Here is a 23,676-nt window from a genome sequence, read left to right on the forward strand (position 1 = left end):
TGAAATTAACACAACATTGTAAATTAACTATACTTCAATTTTAAAAATGGTTAAAGACAAAAGGTATAGCACCTCTATAAAACAAAACTCTAAATTTTGTGTGTATGGCTCTGAGAATACATACACCAGACTGACATAAAACCTACATAAAATTCTAGTAGCTCATTCCTATACAAAGGACAAATCTGTTTCAGAGACTGCAACTTTAAATAGCTTTAAATACATGTAGTCTGTTTGCCAATACCTAACAGAACACACTGTATTTTTCACAAAGATTAGTGAGTTTCTCATTGTACCATTACTCCCAGACTAATCAAAGGTAAATAAAGAATACTGCAACCAAGGGAAAAATTAAGCCGATTGGGCGATCACTGCAATTAGGTTTTGAAGAACAAACAAAGGCATTTAAGAAAGGGGCTGGCACATATCATCCAAATTCAAGATGGGCTTTCCTGCATATCTACAACAGCAGAAATTGGAAATGTATAAAGTAGCCCATGTGCATTGCATTCAGAATATAATGAGGACCTTGGCGAAAACCTGAATTAACCATTCACACAGATATCTCCAAAGAAAATGAAAAAGAACAAGACATGAAAGGGGTGTAGGGCACTCGTAGGTTCTAACATGGACAAAGTGTATTATCCAAATGCTTTAGAAGATACCACATTTTAAAATTAATCTTGCTCTATAGCTCTAGAGAGTCAACAGTGAGACAGGAGGAGATATGACGACCAATGAGGGAACAAGCAAAACAAACGTACACATGATCACAATAGGCCCGAACGGAAACTTAAAACCGTCTAGAAATACTTAAGCAGAAATAGGACTCCTCTTCATTACCGCAGTTCACCCCTGCAATAAATCAGGGTCAGTGTCTTTTACTTATGTGTAAACCCACATTCCTGGTAGGCAAACTGACCTAGGTTGCAGTAATTTATCCCAGTGCGCTAATATATATCATAAATTATAAGATTGGGAGAAACAAAAGCTAAGTGTTTGAGGATCGAGTTGGGCTGACACTCACCACAAATTTCTCACCATTCTGCTCCACATGTTTGTATGTGGGGACCGATATGGGCACTGCTTGCTTTTCTGTGTAATCATAAAATGACTGTCCCAACGAGTCGTCACTGGGATCTAGGTTATCTGCCTCATGAGGAGGCACCGATAACACTGTCAAGATCAATTCCTTCTCGCCTGCTCGGATCAGGTCCACCACCTGCTTGTGTGTCGCCCCCTCAACATTCACGCCGTTCCTAAGGGGAAAAAGGGAGAAAGACAATCCCATAAACCAGAAGGGTCCAAACACCTTATAGCTCCACCCTCCTGCCCCCACTCCAGTGTCACGAAGTGTGAACCAGAAAAGAAAAAGGATCAGTTTGGTTCCACAAAAGCTGTTTATGTTTTTACAAATCATAATGTGAAAAAGCGTGTGTGAACTTAAGGCAGGGGAAAAAAATGGTAACAGGTGAGAAGACCTACTCTTCCTCTATACTAGAACTCCACCCACAGCCTTAGGAAAACACACCGGAAGGAAGGTGAGGCTGAAGAGGAAACAAAGCTTTTAAAGCTGAAGAGTCTAATTTCCTCATCCTAACTAAGCATGTATACAACACAATAAAGTGACTTTTAACAATCCTGCCATTTGAACTGTTCTGTGTCCTTTTTAAACCTCCTGGAACTGGTAATTTCATTAAAAGAAAAATTTTACAAAACACGCTTCCTTAATTTGTAAAGACTCAAAAAGTGTGACTGACTTAAGATAGTTATCTGGCATTGGTATCTGATTTCTCCCCATATATTCAAGTCAGTCAACTTCATTTTCCCTTATATCAAGTTTCATTACCTTGGGAATTAAATGATCATATCTTCATACACACTAGTTTCTTCTATCACTCAGTTTTAAGAAAAGTAAGGAGATAACATCTCTAAAATTTTATTATCTAACCCAACATCCTTTGTTCTCTCCCAATCACTTCAATTAGTCTCTTTTAGGAGTCTATCTACTTTTCCTGTTCTGTGCTGTCTCACTTAAAGCCTTGTGTAATCAGTTCAAACTAAAAAATGTACAGTTAAGGTTACATAGTAAATCAACCTACGCATTCTCCTTCCTGTTCCACTGTGTATATAAAGGCTAAAACTAGGAAAAGTACGAGGTTTGGAATAACAATAATTTTGTCAAGAAAGATGCTGAGTCTCACAAAACTCACTCAGCAAACTGAGCTACCTTCCCAGAATGCTGACCCAGCCTGCTATCTCAGCAAAAACCACTAGGCAGCTAGCTGACCTGGAGGTTCCCTCCATGGCTATCCCAAGAGGGTGAGGAAATACACACCTGACCTTTAGTCAATTTGACAAAAGCTTATTTACCCTTTAAACTTTTTCAGTCCTCTTCCAAACCATTAGGGTTTTTCCTTCTTGAAAACGATGCTATCCATTTATAGAAACAGAACAGGCAGGAGATCATCCAGCCAAGCCTCTTTCCTTATTTCAGGTCTAACAATCTAGCCAGTAAATTCAGCACTCTTGACATTTCACAACCTAAAACCTAACTTACACACATACACAAACACACATAAATATAGCAATGTTACAACTGGCCGGCTATAGAAGAAAATCAGCCCCCTCCACTGATGGAAATTTCTGCTTTGAAGTTCAGACCAGTGACCAGAAGCAGCGGTCAGTTCTTTGACCATAAAGCAGGATGATAAAATAGAAAACGGGCTTTGGAGCAAGATCTACATGGGCTTAAATCCTGGCCCTGCCAGAATTGATATTAATCAAGCCATTTAATCTTTCTTACCATTGCTTTCCACATCTATAAAATGGAGACAATAAGTCCCTAACAGATCACTGTGAAGATTAATGTAACATAACATTACATGTAATGTAACATGTAACTTGCTAAGATCAATGCCTGAACACTCACATTAGAAGGTGTATTAAAGAAAGAAGTACTATGCAGCTATGTGTTATGAAGAGATTTTGGTTAAAGAAGAAATGGACAACTAAAGTTGGGGACTGGTAAAGGATTTCATCTAACTCTTTGATCTAATTAGCAGTTCTGGGAAAATGTTTTGATGGTAGAAAAAATAAAATTGAAAAAGTAAAAGTTAAATCAACACAGAAAATTTGATCTATCCCTAGGAATTAGCTTAACTTACAAATATCCTTAAGTTTAAAAAAAAAGTGAAAAACTAGCACTTCAGAGACTGAAGAAAACACCTTATATACTAAAAATGTGATTTTTATGTGAATACAATCAGCTTTATGAGATGAGCTCTTGTGAAAAAAGTTAAGGAGCAATGCCCCACTCTTATTTTTCAGCTCCCTAATTCTTCCCCTTTAAATGACTCCTAATCTGGGGTACTCTGTTGATAGGCTTGTGGCGGCGGCGGAGGAAAATCAGTGAACCGCTACAGAAATTGTATTTTGTCTACATATATGCTTTTTTTTTTTTTTTTCAGGGAAGAGGGCTAACAGCTTTCATCTGCTTCAAAAAGGAGTATGTAATCTCAGAAAGGTTAAGAACTACTGCTTTCAATACACACCTCCACTCATTCAGTTTTCAAGTTAGAATACACTGCTCCTATGGGTCCCTCACAGAAATAAACCCTGAAAATCGGCAGAGAAGCTTAGGTGAGGCTTACTCTAAGGGCAGCCATCAAGCAAAGAAATTTGCTTGGGTTTCACTTCTTTAACAGTAAGACCACACTTCAAATTGGCTATCATCCCAAATCCCTCTTAAAAAAAAAACTAACAAACAGAAACAGGAAAGAATTACCAGTGTCATATTCTAAACACACTTGGTAATACTTGTCTGGTTCTTTACAGAAGGAATACTATACATTCAACAAGTTAATACAAGCTGGAAACTTCTTCAGAGAATGAAATGTGTCAGCAAAAACCCCAGGATGTCGGATTTCAAAAAGAGTCCTCCATCCTCAAGAATTCAGAGGCCTTCATACTCATAAAAATATTTATGATACCCCCTTTCTACAGGAATGCTGCTATACCAGGCTCATATTAGGTGTGGCCCAGTCTGATCAATTCTGAAGACATAAATGAATGTAAAATATAAATTCTGCAATAAAGGGAACTTACAGCACTACAGACTTCCGGTTCAAAGTGTGGGTTTTGGAGTTAAGAGAGACTTCGGTTTAAATACCAACTGTGCCATTTAACAGATGAGACATTAGGTAAATAATTCAATCTCAATCTTATTTAACTTCAATTTCTTAACCCAAATGGGGCTAATAATACCCTCAGCTAACAGAGTTGCTGTAAGACCTCAAATGAGATAAAGTTCTAGAATATAGCAGTCACTCAACAAATGGTAGTTACTCATGGGATATTAATTATATCAGCTGGGCAAGGTAGGTTGGTAGTATTTGAGGGTCCTGATGATACAAACCCTTTCTACGAACAATTTCCCTTGCTTATCTTTTGTCTATGTAACATAATCTAGTTGCCATTCATTTGAAAATAAATGATTGAACTCTCAGCCAGTGATAATAGGAATCACAAGATAATCAACTTCAAAAGCAAACTACCACATCAGAGAACCATTAAATCCTACACCACACAAAACTAACTAACCATCCAGTAGGTTCTACCCATCAATGCTTCTTCCACAAAGAAAGGCTTAAACACATCATCAAAATTTTTCAACAGATACATGATTAAACAAATACAGCAAAATGTTAATTAAAGAATCCAGATGGTAGGTTAAACAGGTATTCATGTACAATCCTTCAAGTTTTCTGTATGTTAGAAATTTTTCATAATACATTGTGGAGGGAAAAAAGGCTTCTTTCCAAGCTTCCAAAAAATCCACAACTAAGGCCAATTTTTCCCCCTTAGGCAATTAGATGATATCCAATTAATTTGTGCCTTCAGCATTTTAAAGATACACTTTGATAATTTTAATAAAATGCCCCTAAATTTTTACATAAGACCAAAATTTGGCCCCATCAAGAGGCCTTTAACCAGCTAGTAAGAGTGACTTCAAGCCTTCCCTGGTGGCTCAGATAGTAAAGAATCTGCCTGCAGTGCAGGAGACCTGGGTTCAATCCCTGGGTCTTCAAGATCCACCAGAGAAGGGAATGGCAACCCACTGCAGTATTCTTGCCTGCAGAATTCCATGGACAGAAGAGCCTGGTGGACTACAGTCCATGGGGTCACAGAGAGTCAGACATGAATGAGCAACTAATACTTTCACTTCTCAAAGTTAGCCAGCTGGGGAACCTACAAAACTAATATAAATACTCCCAAAAAGCAAGAAAAAAGTGCTCTAAATAGTCAGGATTTATATACAGTTTATGAAGGAACCTATATATATATCATGAAAGTAGGTATGGATGGAAATATAACACAGTCAATCACTACATGTGGCACAGGAAGGAGCCCTTCCATGTGGCAAGCACAATATTACTTTGACCCCCTGTGACATGCAGGAAAGCAATTAAAGTGTAGTTAGTCTGCAGCCTGTAAAAAACAGACAATAAACTCCTATAACTGCAAGCAGTAGGGCACACTTCAATTCTACAGGTTAAAACGTAATGGCTACATGTTCACAGAACAGTTAAATTAAAAAAGAAGTTTTGCCAAGGATATGGAAGAATCAGAATTCTCCTACATTGCTGATGGGAGCATAAAGCCAAAACAATCTGGCAGTTTCTTTAATACTTATTTTTATTTATTTTGCTGCTCCTGGTCTTAGGTGAAATACTTTGGATTTTTATTTCCAGCATGCAAACTTAGTTGTGCCATGTGGAATCTAGTTCCCCCACCAGGGATTGAACCCAGGCCCCCTGCACTGGGAGCTTGGAGTCTTAGCCACTAGACCACCAGGGAAGTCTCTGGCAGTTTCTCATCATGTTAAACATACATTTACTATATGACCTAGTAATTCCACTCATAGGTATCTACCCAAAAGAAATGAAAACATGTCCATACAAACAGTTAGAGTCAAATGCTCACTGAAGCTTTATTCATCACAGTCCAAAACTGAGAACAACCGAATGTCTATCAAGAGGTAAACAGAGTGGGAGGCGGGAGCGGGGTTCATGTTTGGGAACTCATGTACACCCGTGGCGGATTAACGTCAATGTATGGCAAAACCAATACAGTATTGTAAAGTAAAATAAAGTAAAAATAAAAATTAAAAAAAAAAAAGAGGTAAACAGAAAGTCTGTGGCATATCCATGAACTGGAGTATTATTCAGCAATGAGAAGGACCAAACTACTGATGTCCACAACATGGATGAAACCCAAAAACACACTGAGCAAAGAAGACAGAACAGAATCTGTTTGATTTGATTCCATTTATTTGAAGTTCCAAAATAGACAAAACTATCCTAAAGTGATAATAATCAGATGGTAGGGAACAACACACACAAGGAAGCTTTCTAAAGTCACAGATGTGTTCTGTATCTTGACTGGTATGGTAAATCTATACTTTTTCTCAAATTTAAAATTGTCAAAATGTGTGCATGTAAACTAAGTGTGTAAGTTAAACCTCAATAAAGCTGATTTTAAAATTATACAATATCTTCATTTGTAAATGTGAAATAGTAGTCATCAGAGTGAAAGAGCCCCTATTCTACTTTTAGGTTACTCCGAATTTTTTTTTTTTTTTTTTTTGCTGTTATTGAATAATGTTATGAGTAGATGAATCCATACACATATCTGCAATACAAAATTGTTTAATGGATAAAACACATCCTTTTTCCTTCACCTCCCGTATCTTTGTGGAAAATTAACTAAGCCTTCAATACTTTCATGTCTTACAAGCCTAGTTCACAGAAATAATAAAGGCAAAATTATACCAGAACTAGTTTTATCCCTACTACTGATTTGGCATTGTCTTAACCTCCTATAAACAACAGAACACGCATGTTATTTTGAGCACAGTGTAGCTAAGAACCTCAGCAATGGATGATTATAAAGTTAAGCCAGAGAACAAGAGCATCTCTCTCAAGTTTATTAAAACCATAATGCGAGCAACAAACTTCAAACTCACTCAACCCTTGATTAATACTATTATATTATAAATATAATCGATCTTTTTAGGAGTCCTAGAATCCCCTTGTTAGATTTTTAAGCATTCAAAACTATAAAGCAGCTTCTTCTCACAGAGTATTTGAAAAAGAATTTGTTCAGCCAAATAGCTAACATTAGAAAAACTTTTAATGACACTGAAGTACATCAAGGAAATGGACTTACAACTTTTGAAAAATATTCAGGAAGACTATATGCAAACATGGAAAAATCTGTACAGTATGCAATATGTAAAAAGCAAAGACTATCTATTTTGGAGGTTTTTGCATTTAAAATATAAAAATATCCATTGTGATTATGAGCACATAAGATATTTTTGTGCCAAAAATAGGCACGATATGTAAAATATGAAAATAACTGAGTTAGGGTAATTATGGAACTATGGGTAATTTTTTAGACTTAACAAAGTTTTTCCACCTTTTCAATTATACAAAGCTTTTTAAACAAACTCTATCTTCTCTGTAATATATCTTCTTAGAAACTGGGTGAACACCTTACAAGTTAGAGAAAAACAGTCCCCTGACACTTTAAAAGAAAGATATTTCCCTTGACTTTTCACTGGTTGTGACTGCCCAGTTGAGTAGTTATATTAGACACTAGACTATAAAAAGAAACCACTCTACTGAAATGTAAAGACATGTCCTTTTAAATTTTGCAGTTAAATAAACTGGCTGGTTTAGGCTGACTCCTTTTCATCCACCTCTGCCTCTTTGCTACCTTACTTAGGCGAACAATCAAGTCAGAGAATATTTTTATTAACTAATTGTCTCAGGAATGATACTGTACTCTGCCCTTACACTCTGTGGAGATAAGGGACTCAGGCATGCATAAGCAATGAAAATAGCCAAAGGAACTCAAGCTTGAACATGTTCACACCAATGTATAATTCCAGATTACTAAATATCAAGAACTTTTTGGAATTCTGTTGCAGAAATAACATTTTAGAACACCTAATTTACTGACAGGAAAGGAGAAATACAACTAGAGAAGGTAAATGATCAAAGGTTTCTAAAATGTTTGCATTTTTTTTTAATAAACAGTAAATCTGGTTAATGATTTTAAAGGTGCAAAACTATTATCTCGATTACTTTCAATGTTAACATATGGAAAACGAGACGACGACCATATAAATAGGTAAAATACTCTTGGAAAGCAATTTCACTGGTAATATACATCTAAAGTCCTAAAAATGTTCATGTTCTTTCAACCCCAAGTGGCCTGAGGATTTATCCTAAGGAAATCACCAAAATATGAGTTCCACGAAGACAAGAACTTTATAGTGGCATGTAGACCATTCTCAAGTATTTGTGGGAAGAAATGAAACAATTCTGAACACAGAAAAAGCAAAGTGCAAGTAAGCTCATCATAATTTAGGTTGTTTCCCAATTTCTGTTCTTATAAAAAGTCAACAATAGGGGAAAATGAATGGTCAAGAAAATTATGGTAAAACAATTTGACTATAAAGCAATCATTTAAAAATTTAAATATGAACAAGATAATCTAGACATATGTTTGAGTCAATGCTAAGAAATGGATTACAAAAATGCAACTTCTAAAAGATAACATGGGAGAAAATCTAAGTGATGGTTATGACAATGAGATTTTAAACAACAAAAACGTGATCCATGAAAAAAACCGCTAAGATGAATTTTATTAAAATTAAAAATGTCTACTCTTCAAGATACTATTAAGAGAATGAAAAACAAGCCACAGACTAGGAGAAAATATTTGGAAAACACATCTGATAAAAGACCTGTATCCAAAATATAAAAGAACCTTAAAACTTAAAGCTCAACAGTAAGAAAACAAGCTAAAACCGGGCAAAAGATCTGAACAGACACCTCTGAAAAAAACATATACAGATGGCAAATAAGCATATAAAAGTTACTCAACATCATTCATCATGCTGCTGCTGCTGCTGCTAAGTCACTTCAGTCGTGTCCGACTCTGTGCGACCCCACAGACAGCAGCCCACCAGGCTCCACCATCCCTGGAATTCTCCAGGCAAGAACACTGGAGTGGGTTGCCATTTCCTTCTCCAAGAACTGCAAATAACATTAAACAACCTATTTGAATGGGTTTTTTTTTAAATGATAATATCAAATGATGGTTAAGATGTGAAGCAACAGCAACTCATTCAATGGTATAGCCACTTTGGAAGACAGTTTGACAGTTTCTTTAAAAGTCTCACCATAGTCTCACCAATAATATCCAACAGTCACACTCCTAGGTATTTACTCAATAGAGTTTACAACTTATATTCACAAAAAACCAGCACATAAATGTTTACGGCAATTTTACTCATAATTGCCAAAACCTGAAAGCAACCAAGATGTCTTTTATAAGTGAATGTTTAGTAAAAAAGGTACATCTAGACAATGGAATATTATTCAGTTATAATGAGAAATAAGCTCTCAAGCCACAAAAAGACATGAGGGAATTTTAAATGCATACTGCCAAGGGAAAGAAGCCAATCTGAAATGGTATTGTATGACTCCAATTAATTACATGACATTTCAGAAAAGGCAAATACCAGTAGGCTGCCAGGGCTTTGGATGGTGGAGGGATGAATAAGTGAAGCAGGGGGGATTTTTACTGCAGTGAAACTGCTCTGTATGATACTGTAACACTGCATACATGACAGGATGCACATGTCAAAACCTACAGAACTTTATAAAACACGGAAGTGTAAACCTTAAACCTTCAATAGAAAATTGGATTAAAGATTTACTGAGCATGGCCCCGCCCATCAGAACAAGACCCAGTCTCCCCCTCAGTCTCTCCCATCAGGAAGCTTCCATAAACCTTTTATCCTTCTCCATCAGAGGGCAGACAGACTGAAAACCACAGCCACAGAAAACTAACCAATCTGATCACATGGAACACAACCTTGTCTAACTCAATGAAACTATGAGCCACGCCACCCATGTAAGGCCACCCAAGACGGACAGGTCATGATGGAGAATTCTGATAAAACGTGGCCCACTGGAGAAGGGAATGGCAAACCACTTCAGTATTCTTGCCTTGAGAACCCCATAAACAGTATGAAAAGCCAACAAGATAGGACACTGAAAGATGAACTCCCCAGGTCAGCAGGTGCCCAACATGCTACTGGAGATCAGTGGGGAAATAACTCCAGGAACAATGAAGAGAAAGAGCCAAAGCAAAAACAACACCCAGTTGTGGATGTGACCGGTGATGGAAGTAGTCTAATGCTGTAAAGAACAATACTGCAAAGGAACCTGGAATGTTAGGTCCATGAATCAAGGTAAATTAGAAGTAGTCAAACAGGAGATGGCAAGAGTGAACATCAACATTTTAGGAATCAGCGAACTAAAATGGACTGGAATGGGTGAATTTAACTCAGATGACCATTATAGCTACTACTACTACTAACATTATATCTACTACTAGGCAAGAACCTAGTAGTAGAAGAGATGGAGTAGCCATCATAGTCTATAAGAGTCCAAAATGCGGTACTTGGATGCAATCTCAAAAGCAACAGAATAATCTCTGTTTGTTTCCAAGGCAAACCATTCAATATCACAGTAATCCAAGTCTATGCCCCAACCAGTAACGCTGAAGAAGCTGAAGCTGACCAGTTGCATGAAGACCTACAAGACCTTCTAAAACTCACACCCAAAAAAATGTCCTTTTCATTATAGGGAACTGGAATGCAAAATTAGGAAGTCAAGAAATACCTGGAGTAACAGGCAAATCTGGCCTTGGAGTACAGAATGTAAAAGGGCAAAGGCTAATAGAGTTTTGCCAAGAAAATGCACTGATCATAGCAAACACCCTCTTCCAGCAACACAAGAGAAGACTCTACACATGGACATCACCAAATGGTCAATACTGAAATCAGATTGACTATATTCTATGCAGCCAAAGATGGAGAAGCTCTATACAGTCAGCAAAAACAAGACAGGGAGCTGACTGTGGCTCAGTTCATGAACTCCTTATTGCCAAATTCAGATTTAAATTGAAGAAAGTGGGGAAAAACACCAAACTAATCAGGTATGATCTAAATCAAATCCCTTACGATTATACAGTGGAAGTGACAAAAAGATTCAAGGGATTAGATCTGATAGACAAAGTGCCTGAAGAACTATGGATGGAGGTTCATGACATGGTACAGGAGACAAGGATCAAGACCAACCCCAAGAAAACGAAATGCAAAAAGGTGAATTGGTTGTCTGAGGAGGCCTTACAAATAGCTGTAAAAAGAAGAGAAGAAAAGCCAAAGGAGAAAAGGAAAGATACACCCATTTAAATAAACAGTTCCAAACAATACCAAGCAGAGACAAGAAAGCCTTCCTCAGTGATCAGTGCAAAGAAATAGAGGAAAACAATAGAATGGGAAAGACTAGAGATCTCTTCAAGAAAATCAGAGATACCAAGGGAACTTTTCATGCAAAGATGGGCACAATAAAGGACAGAAATGGTATGAACCTAACAAAAGGAGAAGATACTAAGAAGAGGTGGCAAGAATACACAGAAGAACTATACAAAAAAGATCTTCATGACCCAGATAATCATAGTGGTGTGATCACTCACCTAGAGCCAGACATCCTGGAATGTGAAGTCAAGCGGGCCTTAGGAAGAATCACTACGAACAAAGCTAGTGGAGGTGATGGAATTCCAGTTCAGCTATTTCAAATCCTAAAAGATGATGCTGTGAAAGTGCTGCACTGAGTATGTCAGCAAATTTGGAAAACTCAGCAGTGGCCACAGGACTGGAAAAGGTCAGTTTTCATTCCAATCCCAAAGAAAGGTAATGCCAAAGAATGCTCAAACTACCGCACAATTGCACTCATCTCACATGCTAGCAAAGTAATTCTCAAAATTCTCCAAGCCAGGCTTCAACAGTATGTGAACCATGAACTTCCAGATGTTCAAGCTGGATTCAGAAAAGGCAAAGGAACCAGAGATCAAATTGCCAACATCCACTGGATCACTGAAAAACCAGAGTTCCAAAAAAACATCTGTTTCTGCTTTATTGACTATGCCAAAGCATTCGACTGTGTGGATCACAACAAAATGTGGAAAATTCTTCAAGAGATGGGAATTCCAGGCCATATGACCTGCCTCCTGAGAAATCTGTATGTGTGTCAAGAAGCAACAGTTAGAACTGGAACAACACACTAGTTCCAGATCAGGAAAGGAGTACATCAAGGTTGTATATTGTCACCCTGCTTATTTAACTTATATGCAGAATGCATCATGAAATGAAGCATAAGCTGAAATCAAGATTGCCAGGAGAAATATCAATAACCTCAGATATGCAGATGACACCACCCTTATGGCAGAAAGCAAAGAAGAACTAAAGAGCCTCTTGATGAAAGTGAAAGAAGAGAGTGAAAAGTTGGCTTAAAACTCAACATTCAGAAAATGAAGATCATGGCATCTGGTCCCAGCACTTCATGGCAAATAGATGGGGAAACTGTGGAATCAGTGACAGACTACTTTGTCAGGCTCCAAAATCACTGCAGATGGTGACTGCAGCCACAAAATAAAAAGACGCTTACTTTTTGGAGGAAAAGCTATGACCAACATAGATAGCATATTAAAAAGTAGAGACATTACTTTGTCAACAAAGGTCCATCTAGTAAAAGCTATGGTTTTTCCAATAGTCATGTATGGATGTGAGAGTTGGACTATAAAGAAAGCTGAGCGCCGAAGAATTGATGCTTTTCAACTGCAGTGTTGGAGAAGACTCTTGAGAGTCCCTTGGGAGCAAGGAGATTCAACCAGTCCATCCTAAAGGAAATTAGTCCTGTATATTCATTGGAAGGACTGACGCTAAAGCTGAAACTCCAATCCTTTGGCCACCTGATGCAAAGAACTGACTCACTGGAACAGACCCTAATGCTGGGAAAGACTGAAGGCAAGAAGAGATGAGAACAATAGAGGATGAAATGGTTGGATGGCATCACCAACTCAATGGACATGGGTCTGAGTAAACTCCAGGAATTGGTGATAGACAGGGAGGCCTAGCATGCTACAGTCCATGGGGTCGCAAAGAGTCAGACATGACTGAGCTACTGAACTGAAACCTTAAGATTTGCAACTTTTTCTTAAGTCAGTAAGTCCAGAGAATTCCAGTTGTGACAAGAGAGTCTAACTATATTTCAAATCTATTTCAAAAAGTCTCACTGAACAGGGTTGGGGCAGGGAGATACAGACCTAAGTATCTGGAAATGAATTCAAGGCCAAAGGGACTGCACGAAAGTACTGTATTCGTCAATAAAGTTGTTTCCCACGGGGTACAGGTTAACAATTCTGGTACTGCTACATTTGTATACTGGAACTGAACAATTAAGTAAATAAAGGGTGTATGCAGGGAGTCAAGTTCCTCAATGTTGGAGTGAAAATAAACAGATCAGCAAGGGGAGGGGGACGAAACATCCATATAGTAATGAAGAAAAGCCAGAGACATCAGAAAGAAGTCATGTTTAAGTTTCTATAGATACAGATGGTTACATAGAGAAATATTTATAGATATGTAGAGGTGAGTGAAAAAGCTGGCTTACAACTCAACGAGTGAAAAAGTTGGCTTAAAACTCAACATTCAAAAAACTAAGATCATGGCATCCAGTCACATCACTTCATGGCAAATAGATGGGGAAACAACAGAAACAGTGACACACTATTTTGGGGGGCTCCAAAATCACTGCAGATGGTGACTGCAGCCATGAAATTAAAAGATGCTTTGTTCCTTGGAAGGAAAACTACAACAAACCTAGATAGCATATTAAAAAGAGACATTACTTTGCTGACAAAGGTCCATCTAGTCAAAGCTATGGCTTTTCCAAAAGTCATGCATGGATGTGAGAGTTGGACTACAAAGAAAGCTGAGCACCAAAGACTTGATGCTTTTCAACTGTGGTGTTGGAGAACTCTTGAGATTCCCTTGGACTGCAAGGAGATCAAACCAGTCAATCCTAAAGGAAATCAGTCCTGAATACTCACTGCAAGGACTGATGCTAAAGCTGAAACTCCAATACTCTGGCCACCTGATGCAAAGAACTGACTCATTTGAAAAGATCCTGATGCTGGAGAAAGAGAAGGGGGTGACAGAGGATGAGATGGTTGGATGGCATCACTGACTTGATGGACATGAGTTTGAGCAAGCTCCGGGAGTTGGTGATGGACAGGGAAGCCTGGCGTGCTCAGTCCATGGGGTTGCAAAGAGTTGGACATGACTAAGCCACTGAACTCAACTCATGAATATACACAGGGGTTTATAAACACATATATTTCTTTGCTTTGTCATCTGAGAGGGTCTAAAAGAAGGTACACCCTTGTACCAAGAATCATACCTAATGCCCAGACCTTGGTTTCTTATAATATGCTTCAGTAAAAAGAACCAGCGCCTCCTGGAGAAATGACTGATTCTAGGACTGGAGCAGGAAATACCCAAGATGAGCCTAGAGCATTCTGTAGTACCAGAAAGTAAGAAAGTGCTCAAAAACAAAACAAAAAAACACACACTGATGAGAGGATGGCAGAAAAGCACACAAGCCAAATGAGAAAGCTACCAGTGGCCAATTCTGGAGTAACAAAATACACGGGCAGTATCAGATTTTATAACCTAACTGAAAAGCCAAAACGTTAGTCACTCAGTTGTGTCCAACTCTTCGCAACTGCATGGACTTGTTTAGGCAAAAGACTGAAGTGGGTAGTCATTCCCTACCCAACCCAGGAATCAAACCCAGGTCTCCAGGACTGCAGGTAGATTCTTACTGTCTGAGCCACCAGGGAAGCCCCTTACATAACACACAGTATGAAATAAATAATTCATTAGCCCATACTGATACAAACAAATGACAGAATAAATACACAAAGAAGAGACATTCTAATCCTGTGTAGAATCCCAAATAAATTATATAGTTACTTCGTACTAAAAGGGAAGAGCCCAAGTATGAGCTGCATATATAGTGACTTCTATCCAAAGTCTACGGTATGAAAAGGAGGGAGAGGAGAATATAGTAGGGAAACCTGGCAAATACTATTTTAGCCAGATGATCAAGGTAAATATAAACAGTCACAAATCATGAAGATAAAATACACCCTTGATATGAACTGATGAAAATGGCACTTTACTTCTGTGGCTGTCTTCCCCAAATTCCAATCTAATCAGGAAAAAAACGCAGACAAATTCTAATAGTCAGATGTACTATACGTGAGCAGTACGCCTCAAAAATGTCAAGGTCATCAAAATCAAGGAAAGACTAAGAAACTGTCACAGCTAAGATGAGCCTAAGGAGACATGACAACTAAATGTAACGTGGTGTCCTGGATGGGATTCGGAAACTGAAAGACAATAGGGAAAAACTAAGGAAATCAGAGTAAACTATGAGCTTCAGTTAGTAATAATGTATCAACATTGATTTATTTTAATAAATGTTAAGAAAATTAACAAATAATCATACTAATGTAAGATGTTCATAAGGAGAAACTGTTTGGGAGGAGTGGGGGATATATATATGGAAACTATACTATCTCAGAAGCCCAAACTGTGGTAGAACTAGACAAAGGAATATTATTCAGCACTAGAAAGAAATGAGCTATCAAGCCATGAAAAGACATGCTGCTGCCGCTGCTAAGTCGCTTCAGTCGTTTCCGACTCTGTGCGACCCCAGAGACAGCAGCCCACCAGGCTCCCCCGTCCCTGGGATTCTCCAGGCAAGAACACTGGAGTGGGTTGCCATTTCCTTCTCCAATGCTTGAAAGTGAAAGTGAAGTCACTCAGTCGTGTCCGACTCTTAGCGACCCCATGGACTGCAACCCACCAGGCTCCTCCGTCCACAGCATTTTCCAGGCAAGAGTACTGGAGTGGGGTGCCACTGCCTTCTCTGGAAAAGACATGAAGGACACTTAAATGTTTGTTACTGAGTAAAAGACGACAGTCTGAAAAGGGTACATAGTATATGATTCCAACTATATGATAAGCTGGGAAAGGCAAAACTACGGAGACAGTAAAAAGATTAGTTGCCAGTGCTTAGGGGGAGAAAGGAATGAATAAGCAGAGCACAGGGGATTTTTAGGGCAGTAAAAGTACTCTGTATACAATAATGGCAGACACATCATTACAAATTTGTCCAAACCCATAGAATACGCAACACCAAGAGTGAACCCTAAAATAAAATCATGGACTCTGAGTGACAATGATGTATCAATGTAGGCTCATCAATTCTAACCATCTTTGGTGGGGGATGTTTACAATGGTGGAGGTTATGCATTCTATGGAGACCCCTAAATCACAAACCCTGGTGCCTTTTTAAGTATCAAAAGCAAAATGCACTATTTACACCAATATTTTAAAGCGCATCCAAAATTTTAATGCTGGGCTAAACAGAGTACCATATTATAACAATAGAGTATGCCCTGTTGGGACTGAGAAACTGAGAGGTATGTCAATGTGCATCTGGTCTTCCTAAAGAGGGAAAAAAGAATAAATAACTTGTCAAATAAGCTGCTCATCATCACTGGGACTTTTTAACCTTGGCTGGGTGTTCTGTTCACAAAGAATGTGATCTGAGGCAGTAAAAGCACAAATAAACCTCATCTGACTTTCAACCATAATACCTCCAGCCACAGTTAACAAGGGTTGATTACTTGGGAAGGAATAATAGATTCCTCAAACCTTCTAGTTCCAAGGTAATCAGGATACAAACATAATTGGCACAGACAGACTTATTTCTAAATAAATAAATCTTATTTGTCATTCAATAAAAAAAAGTATAATAGGGATTAAGGTTTTCAGACATTTTTAAAATCAATATAAAATTATAATCAAGCTATTCAGAAGAAAAGTTCATTTGTTATTTGATAATTACCTACAAGGCCAATGGAACAACTTGACACCAAGAATAAAAATGAACTGGTTCATTTCCCTCCTAATAGAATACAAAACTCTAGTCTTAGAATTTTAAAACAGCCTCCTATATTTAAAATCACCAAGGCTATAGATTTGTGTTCCAGGCGGCCAGGACACAACTAGTTTACATGTTCCTTCCTAGCTTAACCAATGGGTCCCTTTCATCCTCAAGTGTCTTGGTTTGTACCATACACTACATAGTCTTCCCAGTTTTAGTACATTTTGTGCCTGGAAGGCTCCTGTGAATAGGCACATGGTCTCTGGACACCTACATTACTAGTTTAGATACTAAAGGTAGAAAAGTACTTACCGGGACTTGGAGGAATTGCTCTAAACTTGTTCATTCCATTGTGGGGAGGCAGGATGGGAAAGGTTAGCAAGGAGGAATGAGACCTCAGGCCAACTGGGCTTAAGGAATGACCTGAGGCTGCCAGATTCCCCATCAAACCTAGAATTCCTTAGGGCAAAGACTACTTGTCATTCAGCTTCCTATCCCCAGTGTCCAATATTGTATATGTCATGTAGTAAGTACTCATTGAAAATTTTCCCTGGGGGTCTTCCCTGCTGGCTCAGTGGCAAAGAATGTGCCTGCCAATGTAGGTGACACAGATACAATCCCTAGTCCGGGAAGATCCCACATGTCGCAGAGCAACTAAGCACAAGTGCCACAACTACTGACCCTCTGTGCTCGAGAGTCAGGGAACCGCAGCTACTGAGAGCTCGCACTGCAGCTACTGGAGCCCACACACTCTAGACCCCAGCTCCGCAACAGAGAAGCTACCTCAATGAGGAGCCTGTGCACTGCAACAAAGACTCAGCACAGCCAAAAATAAAGAAGCAAATAAAATTTTTTTTAAATGTCCCTGAATGAATGAAAGGTGATTATTAAGGCTAGCATATAAACTCATACTAGTTTTCCTTCATGCACTTTCATAATTTCATTCCTTATTTTTAATTTTTATACTGGTTTCACTGTTTAGTGAAAGTGTGAAAGTGTTAGTCACTCACTTGTGTCTGACTCTTTGTGACCCCCGTGGACTGCTGCCTACCAGGCTTCTCTGTCCATCGAATTCTCCAGGCAAGAAAACTGGAGTGGGTTGCCATTCCCTTCTCCGGGAGATCTTCCCAACCCAGGGACCTAACTTGAGTCTCCTGCATTGCAGGAGATTCTTTACCGACTGAGCCACCAGAAGATCCTGTTCACTATTTAGAGGGAAGTACTAAAAATATGCAAGCTCTACATTTTTCAAGTTTTAGTATTAGTGACAGTTTTGTTTCCTATTATGGGAAGCAATAAAAATAATGCTTAAGAATAAAATATGACATTCAATTATGTAAGCAATTTCAAAGTGAGGCTATGTTTTCCTTTATTGAAATACACTGAAAATAAAAGTTTTTATTAATTTTAAAAAATAAACCTTAATTCCAAGGATAGCAAAATGAGGTAAGAAGAAGGATTAAGAAACAAACATGCTGACATTTAAAAAGTAGCCTTTATTTTATGTTAATTCTGGGAATAAAATCTATTATAATTATACTGTTTCATCTCATAAAAAGCAAATGCACCACAAAGAAAAAATTAAACACAATGGGTTTCCTCAAATAATAGAGGCTAAATATTACCAGTAAAGTCTTAAAAAAATTTCTGATGCTAAAGCTGTAAAGATAGACATTTATTTTGTCTGGGTAAGATTATTTTGCTTACTTACTTTTCAATTTTCATCTTTAAAAACTTGATCAGCATACACAGCTCTACGAAAGTGAAGCTGGCAGTTGCTCTCTCGTATCCAACTCTGTGCAACCCCACGGACTACTGCTCTCAGAGGGTCCTCTGTCCACGGGGTTTTCCAGGCAAGAATACTGGCGTGGACAGCCATTCCCTTCTTTAGGGGATCTTTCCAACCCAGGGATGGAACCCAGATCTCTCACATAGAAGGCAGATTCTTTACCGTCTAAGCCACCAGCTGGATGTGAAAATGGGTTACTTCTTCGCAGTGTGGGATAATGAATGCTACAGGGAAGAAAGTTGCTAATAGCCATAATAGTTTCCCTAACTTAACTCATTCTCTTCCCATGTACCCTATTTCTGAGGACACCTCACTCAGTTATTCACCAGCAAAACAAACATAATCACCCCTAAATCACTTCTCAACACCAACTCAGGCTCTTGAGATCTGCTATAATTTGAACCATAGCCTTTACAGCCAATTTAAATGCAACTCCCAAATGTTTTTAGTTTGGTATACGGTGAAAGTTAAAGAATAAGATATACTTGCTTTACCAACAACCTTTGAGTTTGCAACTCGGGTAAATTACCAAAGAAGGCATCTTAATATTCTAAAGTTCTGTTTCATTACTATTTCTGAATTACCACATAAAGCAATTAAAAGCATGATACCTCATGTGATCGGATAAGTCCATTCTGGGGTGACAGATGGCACCCTGAATCCCAACACCCATTTCCTAAATATGCAACTAGTATTCAGAGGTACTGTGTTTGAGTATGAGTAGAAGTGTAAATCTATCACTACTATTGAAAAAGCAGCTCAAAATACCTTCATCTTTGAAAGAAGCCCTTAGAAATTAATAAAAAGAGAGATACTTTTGAAGTGATATGACCCACTAGCAATTAAATGCATCCTTTAATCCAAATTAAATTTGTGCCATTTCTTTTGAAAGCTGAGGAACACAGACTACAGTATAGTTTTTGTAAGCTATAATCTATTTCAACATATTGAGTGAGAAAAAAGTTACAGTAAGACTTTTTCCAAATTAGTTAACATAAAAGATAATTTTTTAGGCCAGGGAAATCTAAAATAATCTATCAGCACACAATTAATAAAGGGAAACTTCAGTATCACATTTCTTTAGATTCAAAACACCAAACAGAACAAAATTCATTGTCATTTCTAAGAAAAGAGATGTAAGCTACATACCTTGAGAAAACAGATCCAAAAAAGTTTTTAACCCCACCAGAATCAAAATAATCATAACGGGTAAAAAGAATTAAGTAACCGTCATGGTACATTCAATAGAAAAACTACATACTTTATAAATTACAAATTTTATCATGATTAAACTGATCAGCAAAAGAAGTCAAAGATGTTTTCAGAACTTTCACAGAGGTCATCTCAATTTTCCAAGATCTCCAACCATTAAACTAATCAAGCTCCCAACTTTCAGAACATACTAAATAAATATAACCAGAACTAGACAGACACACAGATATAAAAGTGCTGTGGGGGAGGTGGAGCAGTAGAGAGAAAACTTCGTGGCTAATTCACTGAGTAGCTCTCCCTAAGAGTAATCAAGCTCTTGAGCGCAGAGAAAATCCACACAAGCAGCTGACTCTGCAGACTGCTCTGCACTTTTCCAAACAGAAGTAAACTAGTTCCTTGTGCCTGAAGTCCACAGAATACATAAACCTGCCATTCTAGTCTTGCTCTAAGGCCTGAGACAAGAATCTGCAGTTTCAGAGAGCTTAAGCAAAAACAAATCATTTTTAAAAGATGTTTTCATAATAATGGAAGTTCACTGAAGGAAGTACACACAAGGGTACTCAAATACAGTACCTTACCCTGCAGACAGGTGTATTTCCTCAACTATATGAGAGCTTTATTAGTTAGCAGGAAAAATGAGTAATCAACAAAAGAAGCTACACACATACTACTTACCATTTACTAACGTTATATCACATAATTTAATTCTTAAGTACCCCTCACATTACTGACAGCAGAAATTCACTGTACAGTCTCCACAATTCTTAAAACTTATTTGAAGAATTGTAAGAATTTTTTCATCCTAAAGGTAGACTGCAGGTATAAGTCTTAGTACTGTATGTATGAAGTTCCTTCAGTCCCCCTCAACTCCCAAACATGCTGTATATGCCAAAATAAGAGATTTAAAGGAGGCATCTTCAAATCAGAGGAGTGCAGCTAAAAGAGAACATCTGTGTGTCAGAGCACAAGGGGGCCTGCAGTACACAGCATCACCTGTAAACCCAATGGCAAGTACAGTCACGGAAAGCGTAAGGGAAAGAGAAACGGACACTTGAGAAGCTGAACTGGGCTGTGAGGTAACTACATGTACAAACGAAAGCCGCCGAGCGCCTCATCTGCCACTCTCGCCTCTGGGAATCAGAACTTAGTTGTCTTTCGTTCCCTTCTTTATACAGTAGTACAAGACAGCCCAAGAGAGTAGATGCTCTGAAATTCTCCTCACAGTGATTCTCCTCTCTGGTCTTGTAAATGTTATTCAACCTTTACAGATCAATAATTAAATAAAAACTAAATGCACAGGGAATCCTGGATATTAATACACATACAACCATATTCTGACCTCAAAAACAGTATAAAATCCAAACTTTTTAGCATGCATCAAAACCCTGTTTGATCTAACTTCAAGCAGTTAGATCTAACCCACCTGCAGTGTAGATTTCTCAAGGGCAGGGATGCTGGGACTCTGTGACTCATATGAGGCTAACAGTATTTTACACATAGCTTGTGCTTAATTGTGGTATCAGGCTGAATATGAGGTGATGTTAGTGGGCCAGTATCAGAAAAGTGACACTCTAAGCCATTGTTTTCAAACAGTGGATTACAACCTAATGAGTCACGACATTAATGCAGTGGGTCACCATCAGCATTCAAACAAAAAAATAAAACACTGAACAGACTAAAAAATACCAGAGTACAAGATACTAGTAAATACAGTTTTGGGAAACTTGCTTCAGGAGGGTTGTTGGGTTGTTGCTGTCGTTTTTAATTGGACTGAAATACAAAATGTTATCTCTTACTATGAGTTCCAATTAATATTTTTAAACTGCCTAGATAACTGTTTTTACCAAATGTAGGCCTGGAATAGTTTTTTCCCCAAATGTGGACCCAAATATAGGCTCTTCCTAGACCACCCAAGGGAAGCACAGAAACTATCTATACAGCTGACAGTCGAAGAACAGAATGACCCTAACCAGCTCTATCCTAAACCACTACAATATCCTTTGTGCCATCATCTAACAGATGAACTCACCACAGATCATGCTCCCTAAGCACCCTGCTGTGATCATAAATCATAAATGTTTGCTTGTCAACTGAGCCTCTTTGCTTATCTACGGATCATAAGAATTATTCCCAATGGGACTTATCTAAAAACACAATTATCCTTGAGAGCATGGCAACAAACTCTCTCCTGAAACAAACTATAAAGTAGTGGCTGCAAAGAGGACTGTCCTCCACAGCAACTTACATGACCCAGACAAAAATCTTCACGTTACCAACAAAAGATCTTTTTCCTGGTCACAGCAATGTTGCGGAAGTCATTTCTGAGGGGAAGACAATACTATTTTCAAATTTAGTTGTATCATTTTGCTGCTCTACCACCTATGGAATTAAAAGTATTTCTCGGGGTTACAGTTACAATCGTCATGTTCTCTTCACTGATAAAGATAGCAAAAAATAACAGCAAAGAATGACTATTTTGTCCCTGTCTTCCACCCAATTCAACAGTAAGAGATTCAGGGTAAATAAAAGTTATAAAATAGTTCCGCTTCAAAACTACAGAACTAATGTTCAATTGCTACCCAGCTGCAAAGGAATGTGACTGAATTTTAAGAAGTTTCAGCGACTTCAGTCAAGAATAGTTGACCTCCCTGTCTCACAGTGCTATTATGAAGATCAAATCAAACATAAAAACACTGTGCAAACTGTGCTGTGTGCTTAGTTGGGCAGCTGTGTCTGACTCTTTGCCACTCTATGGACCATAGCCGTCCAGGCTCCTCTGTCCACAGGATTCTCCAGGCAAGAATACTGGAGTGGGCTGCCATGCCCTCCTCCAGGGGATCTTCCCCACCCAGGTCTCTCGCACTGCAGGTGGATTCTTCACCATCTGAGCCACCAGGAAAGCCACTATACAAACTGCAAAGTGACATGATTATTATTACTATTGACTTGTTCTACCTCTTAACCCTCTTCTTTATTACAACAGCTCAGCAAGATTCAATGGCATCATCAACTGAATGGACATGAGTTCAAGCAAACTCCCAGAGATAGTGAAGGACAGGGAAGCCTGGCGTGCTGCAGTTCATAGGGTCACAAAGAGTTGGACATGGCTAAGCAACTGAACTACAAGCAAGATTCAATAAATAAAGTACAGATGACTAGATATAATAGTTAGTCCATTATCTACTGAACTGATTGTCCTAAGGGCTGGGATTTCACTTTGTTTGTTTCTTGACTAATGACTCTCTACATAACCATGACAATAAAACGAACTGAGAATTCAAGGCCTATAGATTCACTCCAGGTATAGGTTCGGTATGTAGACTGTATTAACCACACCTAGCAAGGGAGTGAAAAATAAAGACTTCAGGCCACCATCCAAGACCTACTGACTCATAATCTTTAAAGGGTGAGCCCGAGAATCCATACTTTTGACAAGCACACCCAGTGATTCTTATACTCACTAAAGCTTGAGAATCACTGCCATAAAAACTTCCTTTGATCAATAACCATGATTTCAAACACCATTTTCAAAATCTACCTTGAAAATCTAAGCTAAATAGAATTCAGCTACAACTGAGAAAGCAGATCTTAAGAAGGTACTTTTTAACTCATAAAAATACTTGTGGCCCTAACCTCTTTTTAGTCAATTTTCAAATAAAATGAAGCAAAAAAAGAGAGAGAGAATGCCTATGACATATTTATAAGTTTTAAAAATAAATTACAAATATA

The 23,676-nt window shown here is 38.2% G+C and overlaps 1 protein-coding gene across 2 annotated transcripts in view; it reads right to left on the reverse strand.

Moving 5' to 3' along the window:
• The window catches only part of SNX27 (sorting nexin 27), an 81,332-nt gene that overhangs the window by 53,437 nt on the left and 4,219 nt on the right, over positions 1–23,676 (reverse strand). For both annotated transcript variants that reach the window (XM_052636941.1, XM_052636940.1), the window contains exon 2: positions 1,028–1,259. In XM_052636941.1, coding sequence (XP_052492901.1) covers positions 1,028–1,259 — 232 coding nt within the window. The remainder of the gene's footprint in view (positions 1–1,027; positions 1,260–23,676) is intronic.

This window comes from Budorcas taxicolor, chromosome 3 (genome assembly GCF_023091745.1).
Source record: "Budorcas taxicolor isolate Tak-1 chromosome 3, Takin1.1, whole genome shotgun sequence".
Taxonomy (NCBI): domain Eukaryota; kingdom Metazoa; phylum Chordata; class Mammalia; order Artiodactyla; family Bovidae; genus Budorcas; species Budorcas taxicolor.